This window comes from Pocillopora verrucosa, chromosome 2 (assembly GCF_036669915.1).
Source record: "Pocillopora verrucosa isolate sample1 chromosome 2, ASM3666991v2, whole genome shotgun sequence".
NCBI lineage: Eukaryota > Metazoa > Cnidaria > Anthozoa > Scleractinia > Pocilloporidae > Pocillopora > Pocillopora verrucosa.
Genome location: NC_089313.1, coordinates 14,312,199 through 14,329,531, shown reverse-complemented (window position 1 = coordinate 14,329,531; position 17,333 = coordinate 14,312,199). Strand labels below are relative to the sequence as shown.

Here is a 17,333-nt window from a genome sequence, read left to right as displayed (position 1 = left end):
TGACATTCAGGTCCCACCAGAGAGAGAAATGTTTTATAGGCCATAGGGTCATGTTCAGTTCCGATTGTTACGCGCGGAATAAAACAAAGGAGATTAGTTTTTTCTTTTTGCAGTAAATCTAGCCACAGAAGAAGAAAAAATTGAAATCTATCTATGGAAGATTTCAAACACCTGAAAGATGCTAGAGTGAATTCTGTTTGAAAATGAAAATATTTCATTAATCCTTTTTACTTAGTCTATTTACGGAATCTAGTCACATATGACATTCCAATTTCGCTCTCTTACGATTGAGACTAAGAGACTCTTAAATAACTAGTTTGTAAAAGCAGTCACATAATGCATAATGTTACAAAGGGAATGTTTTCAAGTCGCGTGTTTCAAAAATTGAATAACACGTTTCTTGCTACGAAGAATAATTCAACGGGGTAGATAGATGGAATCTTTAATTCGGCATTTTGACAGGGAAGGGCGTTTGATCCAAGTTTAGCCAACATTTTGCAAGTTTGAAAACCTGTGTTTACTGTGATCACGTATCAGTTTTACAATAATTCGACTTGACCTGATTGACGGAACTATCAACAAGATGACATTTGTACCCTTCGATTGCCCAATCACGAAGGAGATCCATTCATTGCAGTTACCTTACTTATTGAAAAAAAATCTGTTAAATGAATCTAGATGTCTTTGTAGAACTATAGTTCGTGACTGAGAATGAGTAATCGTGACGAGCCGCGGAAGAAAATTAGGAAGTAGGACATCACTGTAAGACAAGATTACTAACTTGATAAACGCCACGGTTTGTTGATCCGAATTTTTATTTTTGGATACTTTAAAAGAAATTCAATTATTCTTCGAAGAAAAATAAGATTCCATCATCACCATCAAATCGGAGATAAATAAATAAATAAATAAAGCAAGCACTTATGTATCATTTACCTGTCTATGAATCTTCAAGACATGCAACAGATTTACACATTTACCTTTTTCTGTTTTCTTTACGTTTTCCTTACCAGAGCTATGGAGAAAAAAAAAATGAAATTTGCAGTCTTCCGCACTTGATAAGCTTTCCGCAGAATGCTGCCTCTTACCTCGCCATTATGTTCCTTGCTACTGCTTTTATACTTGTGTTTGATGTAAAAACTAAGAAAAGAGACCAACTACGACATAAATCGCTCTCTGAGATGAGTGAGACAGTTCATTGACGCTTGACGCTTACATGACGCCTAATTTTCATGATCACGCTGCAGATTTTTACCTAATGGCGTACCTCACTTTGGTTTGCTAGGCGTTCTTATACCATACCCATTTACAAGGTTTGTTTTAAATTTGATATCGCTAATTCCTCACTCTTTTTTGTCGTTGAGAGGTTTTTCCGTAGTGCAGTCGTGTAACAGCTACAGCCCAGAAGATTTCTTGTCGTTCCCGTCGCTTTCTTAAAACTTTTTTCACTTTTTGGAATGATCAAGCGTTCAGTGGTAAACATTTACCAGGGACACAGTCTTATTTGTACTGCATGAAACGTCGGCTATGGAACTAAGGCCAATCACTTGCAAAATCAATGGAAACTGCTGAATTACACTCAATCCCACCCCCTAGTATCAATAACGAATGGTCCGTAACATGAAGTCATTCTCCCTTTTTGATTCTTTTAATGATTGAACATGAATTTCATACAGGAAAAAATGAATTCAAACCGTTTGGCATGATTGTTCACATAGGCTCCTACGAACTCTCCAACTGAAAAAAAGGTCATGTTGCTCACACAGATTCTATTTGTGAAAGCTTTTGTCACCCTCTGTGTGGTTTCTATTTTGAAGGTTTGCTTGGTTGTAATACGTAAACGTAATTTATCCCTATAGTTCAATTTTCAGTGGAGGGTTGAAAGTAATATGGTTAAATGCATTCATTTGGTTTTTTTTTAGCCATGAGAAAAACCTCCTCTCTCAACTAATCAGACTTCAAATTGAAATAAGACCAATATTGACTTGGTCTGTGGTTCTGATTGCTGCTATTTTTTTGAGTGGCTGGTAATGCGTTAGTCACCTCGAAGCCTAAACATTCCCTTTCCCTGAGCGACTCCCCTGGCATTTGTACTTTTGAAGATTGGCTTGTTTTACTCCCCACCCCCCCTCCGTCAAAATAATTGCATTCAAATGCCCCACTCAATGTTGAATGATTCTTTGTTCGATAAAAGAATGTTGTAGACTCGTTACCCTTTAACTCCTCCATTAAACAGGTGTATTATGCAGGAAAGAATTGACACTTCTAGCTCAAATGCTCCAACCCGCCTAGACAAGGTTCAAATTTCCCTATCCCCAGGCATGAATGACGATCAAATACCCATGGGTTGCCTGAGAGGGGGATGTTGAAGCTTGGAATTGACCAGCGGAGTTGCCAAAGTCTCTTTAACTTGCGGCTAGTGATATGTCTTTACTTTGAGTTCCCATTGACACCTTACAACTTTTACCATTTTTCAGAAACCAGAACTGGTTTCAAACGATTATGATTTAATATACTTTTTAAAAGAGTGATTTATCGCGTTGTGCAAATGCACTGTAATTATTCCAAAATTAAATTGTAATTGTCACATCTTTGTATATTTTGGAACTAACATTATTATATCCTCAACCATGTAGTTATCTGCAAGCTATTCAGGCTTGAGCACATTTTTTAGGCAAAAGTTTGTAAAAATTTTCAATGAACGGAAGTTTGTTCCAGTAAAGGTATAAATCTCGTGATGTTGTGGTCGGCGCTATTCAGCTTAACCTCAACGTGGCTGCTGTTTAGTGTTTCCGAGTCCACTGTTACAGTTTCATAACTTTTGCATCTACATTATGCAGGTTGTAGGAAGAATCAATAAATAAATAACCAATTAAAATTTATGAATTTAGGCTGATGGTTGTATTTGGGGAGGTTTCCTTGATGAATGATTTACAAGCTGTCTGTGTAAGAAAGGGGCCAAAACAAACTACTAAAATAAAACAACAGAGCCCAGTTGTAGAAAAGCGGATAACACTATCCGACGGATAATTTGCCATCCAGCGGATAGCTGTTTAGAAAATGTACTGCGCTGTTCATTGGATAGCGATTTATCCAGTGGATTGGCGAAAAATTAAGTTGAAGAAAAGCGGGACAATTCATTGTGTATTACATGGAAAGTAAATATCTTTATGGAGCGGGAGATGCTTCAAACATGGCGCCGTTCATGGTGCAACACCCGGATGTACTACTATGGGGCTTTGTAAAGGCCTATTTACACGGTACGACTTTGTCGCATGCGACAAGCTTACGACAGGCCTACGACACGAATTGTATCGTGTAAATCAAACCTACCACTCGCTTATGACTGTCGTGCACGTCACGAAAAATGTCGTAGGATTTTAAAACATGTTTTAAAACGCTGCGACAATCGTAGCCGAAATTGATGGAAAATGACGTATTTTGTGACAAATTTCTACTGAGTAGGGGAGGAAGGTGGAATTTTTGTTGCGTCAAAATGGCAGAGGAAGTCGCCTCCGGAAAGTCGAAGACTGCTTCCAAAGCGAAAAATACATTCTCAGATGAGGAAACAGAGAATATGATATCACTGTGGAGCGAGGAAGAGGTTCTTTTCCTTCTCTTGCAAATTATTGAAACAATGACCGCAGCCGAAACGAGTGGAATTGCACGCGATTTTGGCATGTCGTAGGTGAAAATGTCGTGCGCGTGTAAATTGTCCTAAGTCATGTCGTAGGCCTGTCGTAAGCGTGTCGCATGCGACAAAGTCGTACCGTGTAAATAGGCCTTAAGAGATTTGTAAATTTTTGCGTTTTTGTTCACTGGTTATTGTGATCTTGGTGTCCCCGTTACGAAGAGGAAGAAGTTGCGCCTCTCATAAAGTACTCAAATGTGTGCATTCAATCGATCAACTTGCACGTGATTTATCGTGGTCTTTCGTCGGCTTGTAAACAAATGCCTAGGGCGCAATTACAAACGGCCAGATAAAGGGCTAACGCTCGAAGCTTCAGTTTTAAAAACTCTTTATGGTAGTCAACTTATAGTACCAACTTAGGAAATTAGGGCACAAGTCATGTATGATAAAGACTTCTCTTCACCATTTCATTGTTTCCTGCTTCTTTATCGAGGACTTGAATGCCATTTCATTTACTTTTACTCTCTATATATCTTATTCTTTCTTCTTTTCAAGCACCCAGGCTTGCAACAAAATAATCCAGGCATTGTATCCACTATCAGACTGGATCCAAATTCAATAATAACAGAGTAAGTTACATGGTAGTGTGTAATGCAATACTGTTCATTTAAGGGCTGCCCCAACTGTGGATAATTGCAAGTCAAACTAAGAAGAATGAAGGGGTAAGTTTCTAAAGAAACTGTGGTGCTGCACTGGCGAGGGAGTATGGTGAGATAATTTTGGTTTATCAACGGAGTTACTAATGTAAATTGGGTATCATAAAAGTTGATAAAGAGTTTGAAAGCTGTCGTTCTGAGCATTAACCCTTTGTCAGAGCTAGTGTTTGAAGCTCATGCTTTGTCAGTGTTAACCCTCCACATGTCAGCACGAAAACTCTTTAAAGTGACAAATTTACATCGCGAAGTTAATTAATAAAACCAAAATTATAAAAGTAATAAGAAGTTGAGTTTGATTGTAAAGGTAGCTTTCAAACAATTCTTTAGATATCTTATTCTTTCTTCTTTTCAAGCACCCAGGCTTGCAACAAAATAATCCAGGCATTGTATCCACTATCAGAATGGATCCGAATTCAATAATAACAGAGTAAGTTGCATGGTAGTGTGTAATGCAATACTGTTCATTTCAGGGCTGCCCCAACTGTGGATAATTGCAAGTCAAACTTAGAAGAATGAAGGGGTAAGTTTCTAAAGAAACTGTGGTGCTGCACTGGCGAGCGAGTATAGCCAGATTATTTTGGTTTATCAACGGAGTTACTAATGTAAATTGGGTATCATAAAAGTTCATAAAGAGTTTCAAAGCTGTTGTTCTGAGCATTAACCCTTTGTCAGAGCTAGTGATTGAAGCTGGTGCTTTGTCAGTGTTAACCCTCCACATGTCAGCACGAAAACTCTTTAAAGTGACAAATTTACATCGCGAAGTTAATTAATAAAACCAAAATTATAAAAGTAATAAGAAGTTGAGTTTGATTGTAAAGGTAGCTTTCAAACAATTCTTCATGTTTATCTTCTGTTTTTCTTTCATCAGTTTGGAATAAAAACTTAGTGACTCATGTACCTTCCACCAGGTCCAGCTGTCTAAAATCTCTTTGAAGTTTTTATTTTTAGTTTTCATTTGGTTTTAAGCAAAGTTTAGATTCCATTTCCATCACAATAGTTTGTGAAGCTTCGTTCCTATGGAGCAGTGTTTAATGGCTTCCTAGAGAGGCTGGTCATTCAGTCCACTTGGACAGTAAATGAGTTTCCCTCACTTGCAGTCAGTTACAATTAGTTGCTTTGAGTTGTCAACAACTCAATCCTTTCAATATTTGTCTGTGTTCTAAACTGCAGATGGATGATGATTGCTCTAGTTTTGGTTCTATAATAACTGCACAAACATACTGCACTTTTAGGCATATATTTATGCTGTAGTATAAACAAAGGTGCGATTGAATTAATTTGAATGAGTGAGTTTCGTTTTTTTTTCCTCTCCTCGAGGTACATTACTATTGTCTTAAACCAATAGCAACAACAACTGAAGTCTCCGCTAATATTGCTTTTATTAGAAATATACTGGTACTCGTTGAGTAAAGCACATATTCTGGTTATAGTACCACTTACAACTTACATTACCTAGAACATTATAAGTAATATTTCCTTACTTGAGGTCATGTTATTACAACATCATATTAAAGTCAAATACAAAGTAATACTTGATAACAGATGAAGGACGTTTCTTAAAATGTAAAGCTCCATAAAGTATCTTATATTTTGCAAAAAAAAATTGAATCTATTCCAGTCTCTTTCACCAGTTAACAAACGTGAATTACTTGCTTCCTTCTCACCTACATTTCGAAGTATCAGAAACGAATAAAAACTATTCAGCCAGAAAGAACTGGATATACAATGTGCAAGAAATAAATCCAAACTCCATAAAAAATAAATAAATAAATAAAAATAAAACATGGAACAAACCTTCCCAGGATGAAAAGAAAAAATTTTAAAATTCTCCTACTCTGTTCCTGTACATGTATTTTTACATTGAGACATATTTACACCTAACAGGCTTCCACTTGAGCCTGACATGTGACAGAATAGTCAATACTTGTTCTCTCAAAGTTACAACTGTATAATGTACTTTCTCTTTCTCTTTTCACCGTTTCCACAAAGTGTAGAAGGAACCATGTTTGTCTGTCAGTGGGCTGGTCATCTTTCATTAAGGAAGGCACCACTTCCTCCACAAATGCCTTGCCATCTTCATCACTGGCAAGGTACCTCCCAGTGTATTTAGACTTAATAGACATGAAATCACTATCTTTGTTGACATGTTGAACTTCAAAGATGTATTTCATTTCATCAGGCTGATGGGCACCCAACTGAAAATACAACAAGAAAGAGATTCAAATAGTTACTTTTTGCCCACTCTTTGTGTTAAATTGTTACGTAAGTAATTTGTATATGGGAAGTTGCAGTTGAAAAGTGATAATTTCATAACCACAGTAAATCACAACTCACCCGTAAAAACACCTTGTTTCCTTCTACACACAGGTAGTAATGACTGCCATCCAAGTCATATCTTATGGTATGTGCCCCATAATTATAAGACTTTTCTATGTAAAAGACTAGAAACATGAAATTAAAAAAGTCTAATTTATTATTTGAGGTAAACTGAACTTTTTAATGTATATTTAATTTACCTCAGAACCATACTGAAGATTATTTTAGTCATGTGATCAGTCTAGTGGCATGCTGAATAATGTTTTGAAGCTGGGTTTAAAACACAGGGAACCTACAAGCTCAAAGTTTTTTTCTTGTTCTCTGACAAAAACACTTCACGAAAACTAGTTATAGAATTTTACGTAGTCGTTAATTGTAAAAACAGAAAAGTTCTGTATTACTATATGGAATAGTTTTAACACAAAAGTTGCTAGTATGACTTAATTAACAAGGCCTTGTGAATGTTCACAGATATTTGGGCGTCACTTAAAGTAGTTTTGCAATGAACTCGCCGTCAAAATTAATAATGAGAGAAAAAGTTCCTAGGTGTCTTTACATGGAGATTACATTTACAATAAAGTCAATCTGTAAACACATTAAGGTCCACTTGCACTTAAATCGGCATCGAGTCAGTTACATTATGCGCGATCATTTTGGACTATGCCACTTTTAACATGCAGGAAAGCTTCATAACAGCTTTGTGAGGATCGCATCCTACCATACGCCTAAATTTACCTGTTTTGTAGCTCCGATGGCTCCCGGTAAACTCTACAGGAATTTGATGACCAGGTTCGCTCTTCGGCAAATCTGCCATAAAGAGGTTTCCGCTTCTGCTAAGTCTGTGCTCGGGGATGTCCATTCGAGCGCACGCGCTGATTTCAATTGACTGTCCGGGAAAGTTAGAAAAAAAACCAAAACATCTTTTAGGATCTAAATCGAACATAGCACCAGGCGACTAGAAATGAATGGCGCGGGCTAAACTCATTAATTGTATAGTAAATTAAATGTATAGTAAGTTTACCGTACCTCGACCATATTTGCCTTGTGACGGGTTTTTCTCCAAGCTTGATCTGTAGTCCCTAGTTTCTCTTGATATTGATCTTTGCTTATTGCAAATGGAATGGAAAACTTTAGAATTGACGATCTCTTTATACAGAAAGTTGAGGAAGTCAGATGTTAAATTGACAGCAGGAAGTCCCCAGAGTCACGCGGTCTTCTTAGAAAATGAAAGCGTCAAATACTTGAGTGACTCGCACGGATTTCGAAATAAGCTGAGCTTTTATCGAGTAAGAGTAGTTTCTATGGCTGCCAATTGAGTATATAGTTGGAAATGCTCGAGATTCTGTTTCAAGGAGAAGAGTGTTTTTCAAATAATAAGAGAAAACAAGTCACGCAAGTTAAGAATCTAAAAAAAATTTGTCCAAAATAGACTTTTAGAGTTATTCTAAATTGGCTAGAAGATATTTCTTTAAGAAACTGAAAAACTGAACTTTCCTTTTTCACAGTGATGTTAGAAATTAGCCACTCTAATTTATTCTTGTCCAAATAGAAGATTTACTTTGGGATCGTCACGCAACCGGCTGCGTGACATTCAGGCCCCACCAGAGAGAGAAATGTTTTATAGGCCAAAGGGTCATGTTCAGTTCCGATTGTTACGCGCGGAATAAAACAAAGGAGATTAGTTTTTTCTTTTTGCAGTAAATCTAGCCACAGAAGAAGAAAAAATTGAAATCTATCTATGGAAGATTTCAAACACCTGAAAGATGCTAGAGTGAATTCTGTTTGAAAATGAAAATATTTCATTAATCCTTTTTACTTAGTCTATTTACGGAATCTAGTCACATATGACATTCCAATTTCGCTCTCTTACGATTGAGACTAAGAGACTCTTAAATAACTAGTTTGTCAAAGCAGTCACATAATGCATAATGTTACAAAGGGAATGTTTTCAAGTCGCGTGTTTCAAAAATTGAATAACACGTTTCTTGCTAAGAAGAATAATTCAACGGGGTAGATAGATGGAATCTTAAATTCGGCATTTTGACAGGGAAGGGCGTCTGATCCAAGTTTAGCCAACATTTTGCAAGTTTGAAAACCTGTGTTTACTGTGATCACGTATCAGTTTTACAGTAATTCGACTTGACCTGATTGACGGAACTATCAACAAGATGACATTTGTACCCTTCGATTGCCCAATCACGAAGGAGATCCATTCATTGCAGTTACCTTACTTATTGAAAAAAATCTGTTAAATGAATCTAGATGTCTTTGTAGAACTATAGTTCGTGACTGAGAATGAGTAATCGTGACGAGCCGCGGAAGAAAATTAGGAAGTAGGACATCACTGTAAGACAAGATTACTAACTTGATAAACGCCACGGTTTGTTGATCCGAATTTTTATTTTTGGATACTTTGAAAGAAATTCCATTATTCTTCGAAGAAAAATAAGATTCCATCATCACCATCAAACCGGAGATAAATAAAGCAAGCAATTATGTATCATTTACCTGTCTATGAATCTTCAAGACATGCAACAGCAAAACACATTTACCTTTTTCTGTTTTCTTTACGTTTTCCTTACCAGAGCTATGGAGAAAAAAAAAATGAAATTTGCAGTCTTCTGCACTTGATAAGCTTTCCGCAGAATGCTGCCTCTTACCTCGCCATTATGTTCCTTGCTACTGCTTTTATACTTGTGTTTGATGTAAAAACTAAGAAAAGAGACCAACTACGACATAAATCGCTCTCTGAGATGAGTGAGACAGTTCATTGACGCTTGACACTTACATGACGCCTAATTTTCATGATCACGCTGGAGATTTTTACCTGATGGCGTACCTCACTTTGGTTTGCTGGGCGTTCTTATACCATACCCAGTTACAAGGTTTGGTTTAAATTTGATATCGCTAATTCCTCACTCTTTTTTGTCGTTGAGAGGTTTAGTGCAGTCGTGTAACAGCTACAGCCCAGAAGATTTCTTGTCGTTCCCGTCGCTTTCTTAAAACTTTTTTCACTTTTTGGAATGATCAAGCGTTCAGTGGTAAACATTTACCAGGGACGCAGTCTTATTTGTACTGCATGAAACGTCGGCTTTGAACTAAGGCCAATCACTCGCAAAATCAATGGAAACTGCTGAATTACACTCAATCCCACCCCCTAGTATCAATAACGAATGGTCCGTAACATGAAGTCATTCTCCCTTTTTGATTCTTTTAATGATTGAACATGAATTTCATACAGGAAAAAATGAATTCAAACCGTTTGGCATGATTGTTCACATAGGCTCCTACGAACTCTCCAACTGAAAAAAAGGTCATGTTGCTCACACAGATTCTATTTGTGAAAGCTTTTGTCACCCTCTGTGAGGTTTCTATTTTGAAGGTTTGCTTGGTTGTAATACGTAAACGTAATATATCCCTATACTCCAATTTTCAGTGGAGGGTTGAAAGTAATATGGTTAAATGCATTCATCTGGTTTAGTTTTGCAATGAACAGTGATCATGACTAGAAAACCCTCTTCTCTCAACCAACCAGACTTCAAATTGAAATAAGATCAATATTGACTTGGTCTGTGGTCCTGCTTGCTGCTATTTTTTTTGATTGGCTGCTAATGCGTTAGTCACTTCGAAGCCTAAACATTCCCTTTCCCTGAGCGACTCCCCTGGCATTTGTACTTTTGAAGACTGGCTTGTTTTACTCCCCACCCCCCCCCCCTTCCGTCAAAATAATTGCATTCAAATGCCCCACTCAATGTTGAATGATTCTTTGTTCGATAAAAGAATGTTGTAGACTCGTTACCCTTTAACTCCTCCATTAAACAGGTGTATTATGCAGGAAAGAATTGACACTTCCAGCTCAAATGCTCCAACCCGCCTAGGCAAGGTTCAAATATCCCCAGGCATGGATGACAATCAAATACCCATGGGTTGCCTGAGGGGGGATGTTGAAGCTTGGAATTGATCAGCGGAGTTGCCAAAGTCTCTTTGAGAGAAGAGTCATATCATTGGCCTCTTTGAGGCCAATGATATGTCTTTACTTTGAGTTCCCATTGACACCTTACAACTTTTACCATTTTTCAGAAACCAGAATTGGTTTCAAAGATTATGATTTAATACACTTTTTAAAAGAGTGATTTATCGCGTTGTGCAAATGCACTGTAATTATTCCAAAATTAAATTGAAATTTGTCACATGAACTGAAAATTTTCACATCTTTGTATATTTTGGAACTAACATTATTATATCCTCAATCATGTAGTTATCTGCAAGTTATTCAGGCTTGAGCACATTTTAGGCAAAAAATTTTCAATGAACGGAAGTTTGTTCCAGTAAAGGTATAAATCTCGTGATGTTGTGGTCGGCGCTATTCAGCTTAACCTCAACGTGGCTACTGTTTAGTGTTTCCGGGTCCACTGTTACAGTTTCATAACTTTTGCATCTACATTATTCAGGTTGTAGGAAGAATCAATAAATAAATAACCAATTAAAATTTATGAATTTAGGCTGATGGTTGTATTTGGGGAGGTTTCCTTGATGAATGATTAACAAGTTGTGTGTGTAAGAAAGGGGCCAAAACAAACTACTAAAATAAAACAACAGAGCCCAGTTGTAGAAAAGCGGATAACACTATCCGACGGATAATTTGCCATCCAGCGGATAACTGTTTAGAAAATGTACTGCGCTGTTCACTGGATAGCGATTTATCCAGTGGATTGGCGAAAAATTAAGTTGAAGAAGAGCGGGACAATTCATTTTGTGTTACATGGAAAGTAAATATCTTTATGGAGCGGGAGATGCTTCAAACATGGCGCCGTCCATGGTGCTACACCCGGATGTACTACTAGGGGGCTTTGTAAGAGATTTGTAAATTTTTGCGTTTTTGTTCACTGGTTAATGTGGTCTTGGTGTCCCCGTTACCAAGAGGAAGAAGTTGCGCCTCTCATAAAGTACTCAAATGTGTGCATTCAATCGATCAACTTGCACGTGATTTTTCGTGGTCTTTCGTCGGCTTGTAAACAAATGCCTAGGGCGCAATTACAAAACGGCCAGATAAGGGGCTAACGCTCGAAACTTCAGTTTTAAAAACTCTTTATGGCAGTCAACTTATAGTACCAACTTAGGAAATTAGGGCACAAGTAATGTATGATAAAGACTTCTTTTCACCATTTCATTGTTTCCTGCTTCTTTCTCGGGGACTTGAATGCCATTTCATTTACTTTTACTCTCTAGATATCTTATTCTTTCTTCTTGTCAAGCACCCAGGCTTGCAACAAAATAATCCAGGCATTGTATCCACTATCAGAATGGATCCAAATTCAATAATAACAGAGTAAGTTACATGGTAGTGTGTAATGCAATACTGTTCATTTCAGGGCTGTCCCAACCCCTAGTGTGGATAATTGCAAGTCAAACTAAGAAGAATGAAGGGGTAAGTTTCTAAAGAAACTGTGGTGCTGCACTGGCGAGGGAGTATGACCAGATAATTTTGGTTTATCAATGGAGTTAATAATGTAAATTGGGTATCATAAAAGTTCATAAAGAGTTTCAAAGCTGTCGTTCTGAGCATTAGCCCTTTGTCAGAGCTAATGTTTGAAGCTCGTGCTTTGTCAGTGTTAACCCTCCACATGTCAGCACCAAAACTCTTTAAAGTGGCAAATTTACATTGCGAACTTAACTAATAAAACCAAAATTATAAAAGTAATAAGAAGTTGAGTTTGATTGTAAAGGTAGCATTCAAACAATTCTTCATATCTATCTTCTGTTTTTCTTTCATCAGTTTGGAATAAAAACTTGGTGACTCATGTACCTTCCACCAGGTCCAGCTGTCTAAAATCTCTTTGAAGTTTTTATTTTTAGTTTTCATTTGGTTTTAAGCAAAGTTTAGATTCCATTTCCATCACAATAGTTTGTGAAGCTTCATTCCTATGGAGCAGTGTTTAATGGCTTCCTAGAGAGGCTGGTCATTCAGTCCACTTGGACACTAAATGAGTTTACCTCGCTTGCAGTCAGTTACAATTAGTTGCTTTGAGTTGTCAACAACTCAATCCTTTCAATATTTGTCTGTGTTCTAAATGGATGATGATTGCTCTAGTTTTGGTTCTATAATTACTGCATGAACATACTGCACTTTTAGGCATGTATTTATGCTGTAGTTTAAACAAGGGTGTGATTGAATTGATTTGAATGAGTGAGTTTCGTTTTTTTTTCTCCGCTAGTATTGCTTTTATTAGAAATATACTGGTACTCGTAGAGTAAAGCACATATTCTGGTTACAGTACCACTTACAACTTACATTACCTAGAACATTATAAGTAATATTCCCTTACTTGAGGTCATGTTATTACAACAACATATTAAAGTCAAATACAAAGTAATACTTCATAACAGATGAAGGAAGTTTCTTAAAATGTAAAGCTCCATAAAGTATCTTATATTTTGCAAAAAAAAAATTGAATCTATTCCAGTCTCTTTCACCAGTTAACAAACATGAATTACTTGCTTCCTTCTCACCTACATTTCGAAGTATCACGAACTAATAAAAACTATTAAGCTGGAAAGAAGTGGATATACAATGTGCAAGAAATAAATCCAAATTCCATTAAAAAAACAATAAAAATAAAACGTGGAAGAAACCAGGATGAAAAGAAAAAACATTTTAAAATTCTCCTACTCTGTTCCTGTACATGTATTTTTACATTGAAACATATTAACACCTAACAGGCTTCCACTTGTGCATGACATGTGACAGAATAGTCAATACTTGTGCTCTCAAAGTTACAACTGTATAATGTACTTTCTCTTTCTCTTTTCACCGTTTCCACAAAGTGTAGAAGGAACCATGTTTGTCTGTCAGTCGGCTGGTTGCCTTTCATTAAGGAAGGCTCGACTTCTTCCATAAATGCCTTTCCATCTTCATCACTGGCAAGGTACCTCCCAGTGTATTTAGACTTAATAGACATGAAATCACTATCTTTGTTGACATGTTGAACTTCAAAGATGTATTTCATTTCACGATGCTGATGGGCACCCAACTAAAAACAAAAATATAGATCTGAATTAACAACCTAAATTAGACATTTGTAACTTTACTGCAAGTAACACAAGACTAAATTGGTCAGGGTGGGGTCAAGTCATTACTACAGAACGATTCAAAGTTATTCCACAGATAATCATTTCCTACATAAAATAACTAAGAATGTAAACCAAGAAAGAGATTCAAATAGTTACTTTTTGCCCATTCTTCGTGCTAAATTGTTACGTAAGTAATTTATTTATGGGAGGTTCCACTTAAAGTGATAACAATTTCATAACCACAGTAAATCACAACTCACCTGTAAAAACACCCTGTTTCCTTCTACACACAGGTAGTAATGGCTGCCATCCAAGTCATACCTTATGGTATGTGCCCCATAATTATAAGATTTTTCTATGTAAAAGACTAGAAACATGAAAATAAAAAATTCTAACTTATTATTTGAGGTAAACTGAACTTTTTAATGTATATTTAATTTACCTCTGAACCATACTGAAGATTATTTTAATCATGTGATCAGTCTAGTGGCATGCTGAATAATGTTTTGAAGCTGGGTTTAAAACACAGGGAACCTACAAGCTCAAAGTTTTTTTTCCTGTTCTCTGACAAAAACACTTCACGAAAACTAGTTATCGAATTTTACGTAGTTATGAATTGCAAAAACAGAAAAGTTCTGTATTACTATATGGAATAGTTTTAACACAAAAGTTGCTAGTATAACTAGATTAACAAGGCCTTGTTAATGTTCACAGATATTTGGGCGTCATTTAAAGTAGTTTTGCAATTAACTCGCCGTCAAAATTGAAAACGACTGAAAAAATCCGTAGGTGTCTTTACATGTAGATTACATTTACAATAAAGTCAATCTGTAAACACATTAAGGTCCACTTGCACTTAAATCGGCATCGAGTCAGTTACATTATGCGCGATCATTTTAGACTATGCCACTTTTAAGATGTAGAAAAGCTGAAGCTTTTCTACATGCTAACAGCCTTTGTGAGGATCACACTCTACCATAGGCTTAAATTTACCTGTTTTGTAGCCTCGATGGCTCCCAGTAAACTCTACAGGAATTTGACGACCAGGTTCGCTCTTTGGCAAATCTGCTATGAAGAGGTTTCCGCTTCTGCTAAGTCTGTGCTCGGGGATGTCCATTCGAGCGCACGCGCTGATTTCAATTGACTGTCCGGGAAAGTTGAAGAAAAAAAACGGAACATCTTTTAGGATCTAAATCGAGCATAGCACCAGGCGACTAGAAATGAATGGCGCGGGCTTAACTCTTTAATTGAAAATTTAACTGCGTGAAATCCACTATTGAATGGGTTGGAAAGTTAAATTTAAAGTAAGTTTACCGTACCTCGACCATATTTGCTTTGTGACGGTTTTTTCTCTAAGCTTGTAGTTCCTCTTAATATTGATCTTTGCTAGTTGCAAATGGAATGGAAATCCTAAGAATCGGCGATCTATTTATACAGGAAATTGAGGAAGTCAATTAGATGTTAATTTACACCAGGAAGTCCCCAGAGTCACGCGGTCTTAGAAAATGAAAGCGTCCAATACTTAAGTGACTCGCACGGATTTCGAAATAAGCTGAGCTTTTATCGGGTAAGAATAGTTTCTATGGCTGCCAATTGAGCATACGATTGGAGATGCTCGCGATTCTGTTCCAATGAGGAGAATGTTTTTCAAATAATAAGAGGAAACAAGTCACGCAAGTTAGTAATCTAAAAAAATTTGTCCAAAATAGACTTTTAGAGTTATTCTAAGTTGACTAAAAGATATGTCTTTAAGAAACTGAAAAACTGAAATTTCCTTTTTGAAAGTGATATTAGAAATTAGCCTCTCTAATTTATTCTTGTTTAACAGAAGATGTATTTTGGGATCGTCACGCAACCAGCTGCGTGACATTCAGGCCCCTCCAAAGAGTGGAATGTTGTACAGGGCAAAAGGATCATGTTCAATTCCGATTTTTACGCGCTGAATAAAACAATGGAGATTACTTTTTTTTTTTTCGCAGTTAATCTAGTTACAGAAGAAGTAAAGAATTGAAATCTATCTATGGAAGATTTCAAACACCTGAAAGATGCTAGTGTGAATTCTATTTGAAAATGAAAATATTTCATTAATCTTTTTTACTTAATCTATTTACGGAATGTGGTCACATATGATATTCCAATTTCTCTCTCTTACGATTGAGACTAAGAGACCAGTTTGTAAAAGCAGTAAGGTAATACATAATGTTACAATGGGAATGTTTTCAAGTCAGGTTTTTCAAAAATTTAAGAACACGTTCCTCGCTACGAAGAATAATTCAAAGGGGTAGATAGATGAAATCTTTAATTTGGCATTTTGACAAGGAAGGGCGTCTGATCCAAGTTTAGCCAAAATTTTGCAAGTCTACTGTGCTCACCTAACAGTTTTTCTGGTAATTCGACTTAACCAGATTGACGGAACTATCACCAAGATGGCATTTGTACCCTTCGATTGCCCAATCACGAAGGAGATCCATTCATAGCAGTTACCTTAATTATTGAAAAAAATTTGTTAAATGATTCTATCTCTTTTTAGAACAATAGTTAATGACTGAAAATGAGTAGTTGCGACGAGCCGAGGAAGAAAATTAGAGAGTAGGACATCACTGTATGACAAGATTACTAGCTTAATAAACACTGCGGTTTGTTGATCCGATTTTTTTTGGTTTTTTTTTTTTTTTGATACTTTGAAAGGAATTACATTATGAAGAAAAATAAGATTCCATCATCACCAATCAAACCGGAGGTAAACAAAGCAAGCACTTGTGTATCATTTACCTGGTCTATGAATCTTCAAGACATGCAACAGCAAAACACATTTACCTTTTTCTGTTTTCTTTACGTTTTCCCTACCAGAGCTATGGAGAAAAAAAATGAAATTTGCAGTCTTCTGCACTTTATAATCTTTCCGCAGAGCGCTGCCTCTTACCTCGCCATTATGTTCCTTGCTACTGCGCGGCTTTGTTTTCTTTATTTTATTTTATAATCTTTGTGCTTGTATTAAATGTTAAACTAAGAAAAGAGACCAACTACGACATAAATCGCTCTCTGAGATGAGCAAGACGGTTCATTTACGCTTGACGCTTACATGACGCCTAATTTTTATGATCGCGCGGGAGATTTACACCTGATGGCGTACTTCACATTGGTTTTCTAGGCGTTCTTATACCATACCCATTTACAAGGTTTGTTTTAAATTTGATATCGTTAATTCTTCACTCTTTTTTGTCGTTGAGAGGTTTGTCCGAGGTGCAGCCGTGTAACAGCTACAGCCCAGAAGATTTCTTGTTCAGTGGTAAATATAAACCGGGGACACAGTTTCCTTTGTACTGCATGAAACGTCGGCTATGCAACTAGGATACCACTCATTATTTATAGCAGGGGAGGAACTAGGAAGATCTTTCACTAACAGATGAACTGTAATTATCCTAAAATTCAATTGAAGAGCAAGTATGCTTTTAAGGAAGTGTATGAAGACAAAGAAAACATTGTTTCTGGCTTCTGCCTGACAGTTGTATCAAAAAATGCATATTTAATCCAGTCTCGTCAGAAGAAAGCTTACACCTCATTGCTTGCACAATGGTATTGTAACTTGGGTTAATTTT

The 17,333-nt window shown here is 36.6% G+C and overlaps 2 protein-coding genes and 1 long non-coding RNA gene across 3 annotated transcripts in view; 1 reads left to right on the top strand and 2 right to left on the bottom strand.

Annotated features, from left to right (window-relative positions):
* The window catches only part of LOC131789908 (uncharacterized), a 56,933-nt gene that overhangs the window by 24,373 nt on the left and 15,227 nt on the right, over positions 1-17,333 (top strand). Inside the window, exons 9-11 of the long non-coding RNA XR_010716714.1 lie at positions 4,304-4,353; positions 4,818-4,867; positions 12,036-12,091. This is a non-coding gene — a long non-coding RNA (uncharacterized lncRNA). The remainder of the gene's footprint in view (positions 1-4,303; positions 4,354-4,817; positions 4,868-12,035; positions 12,092-17,333) is intronic.
* LOC136279084 (uncharacterized) lies at positions 4,884-7,861 on the bottom strand. The gene is made up of 4 exons (XM_066162505.1): positions 7,690-7,861; positions 7,399-7,549; positions 6,682-6,788; positions 4,884-6,542 (listed from the first exon to the last, which is right to left on the bottom strand). Exons 1-4 carry the CDS (start codon positions 7,696-7,698, stop codon positions 6,225-6,227), a joined length of 585 nt encoding a protein of 194 aa, XP_066018602.1. The 5' UTR covers positions 7,699-7,861; the 3' UTR covers positions 4,884-6,224.
* LOC136276747 (uncharacterized) lies at positions 12,806-15,127 on the bottom strand. Its single transcript, XM_066162509.1, has 4 exons — positions 15,054-15,127; positions 14,728-14,878; positions 13,995-14,101; positions 12,806-13,694 (listed from the first exon to the last, which is right to left on the bottom strand). The coding sequence occupies exons 1-4, from the start codon at positions 15,060-15,062 to the stop codon at positions 13,377-13,379; spliced, it is 585 nt and encodes a 194-aa protein (XP_066018606.1). The 5' UTR covers positions 15,063-15,127; the 3' UTR covers positions 12,806-13,376.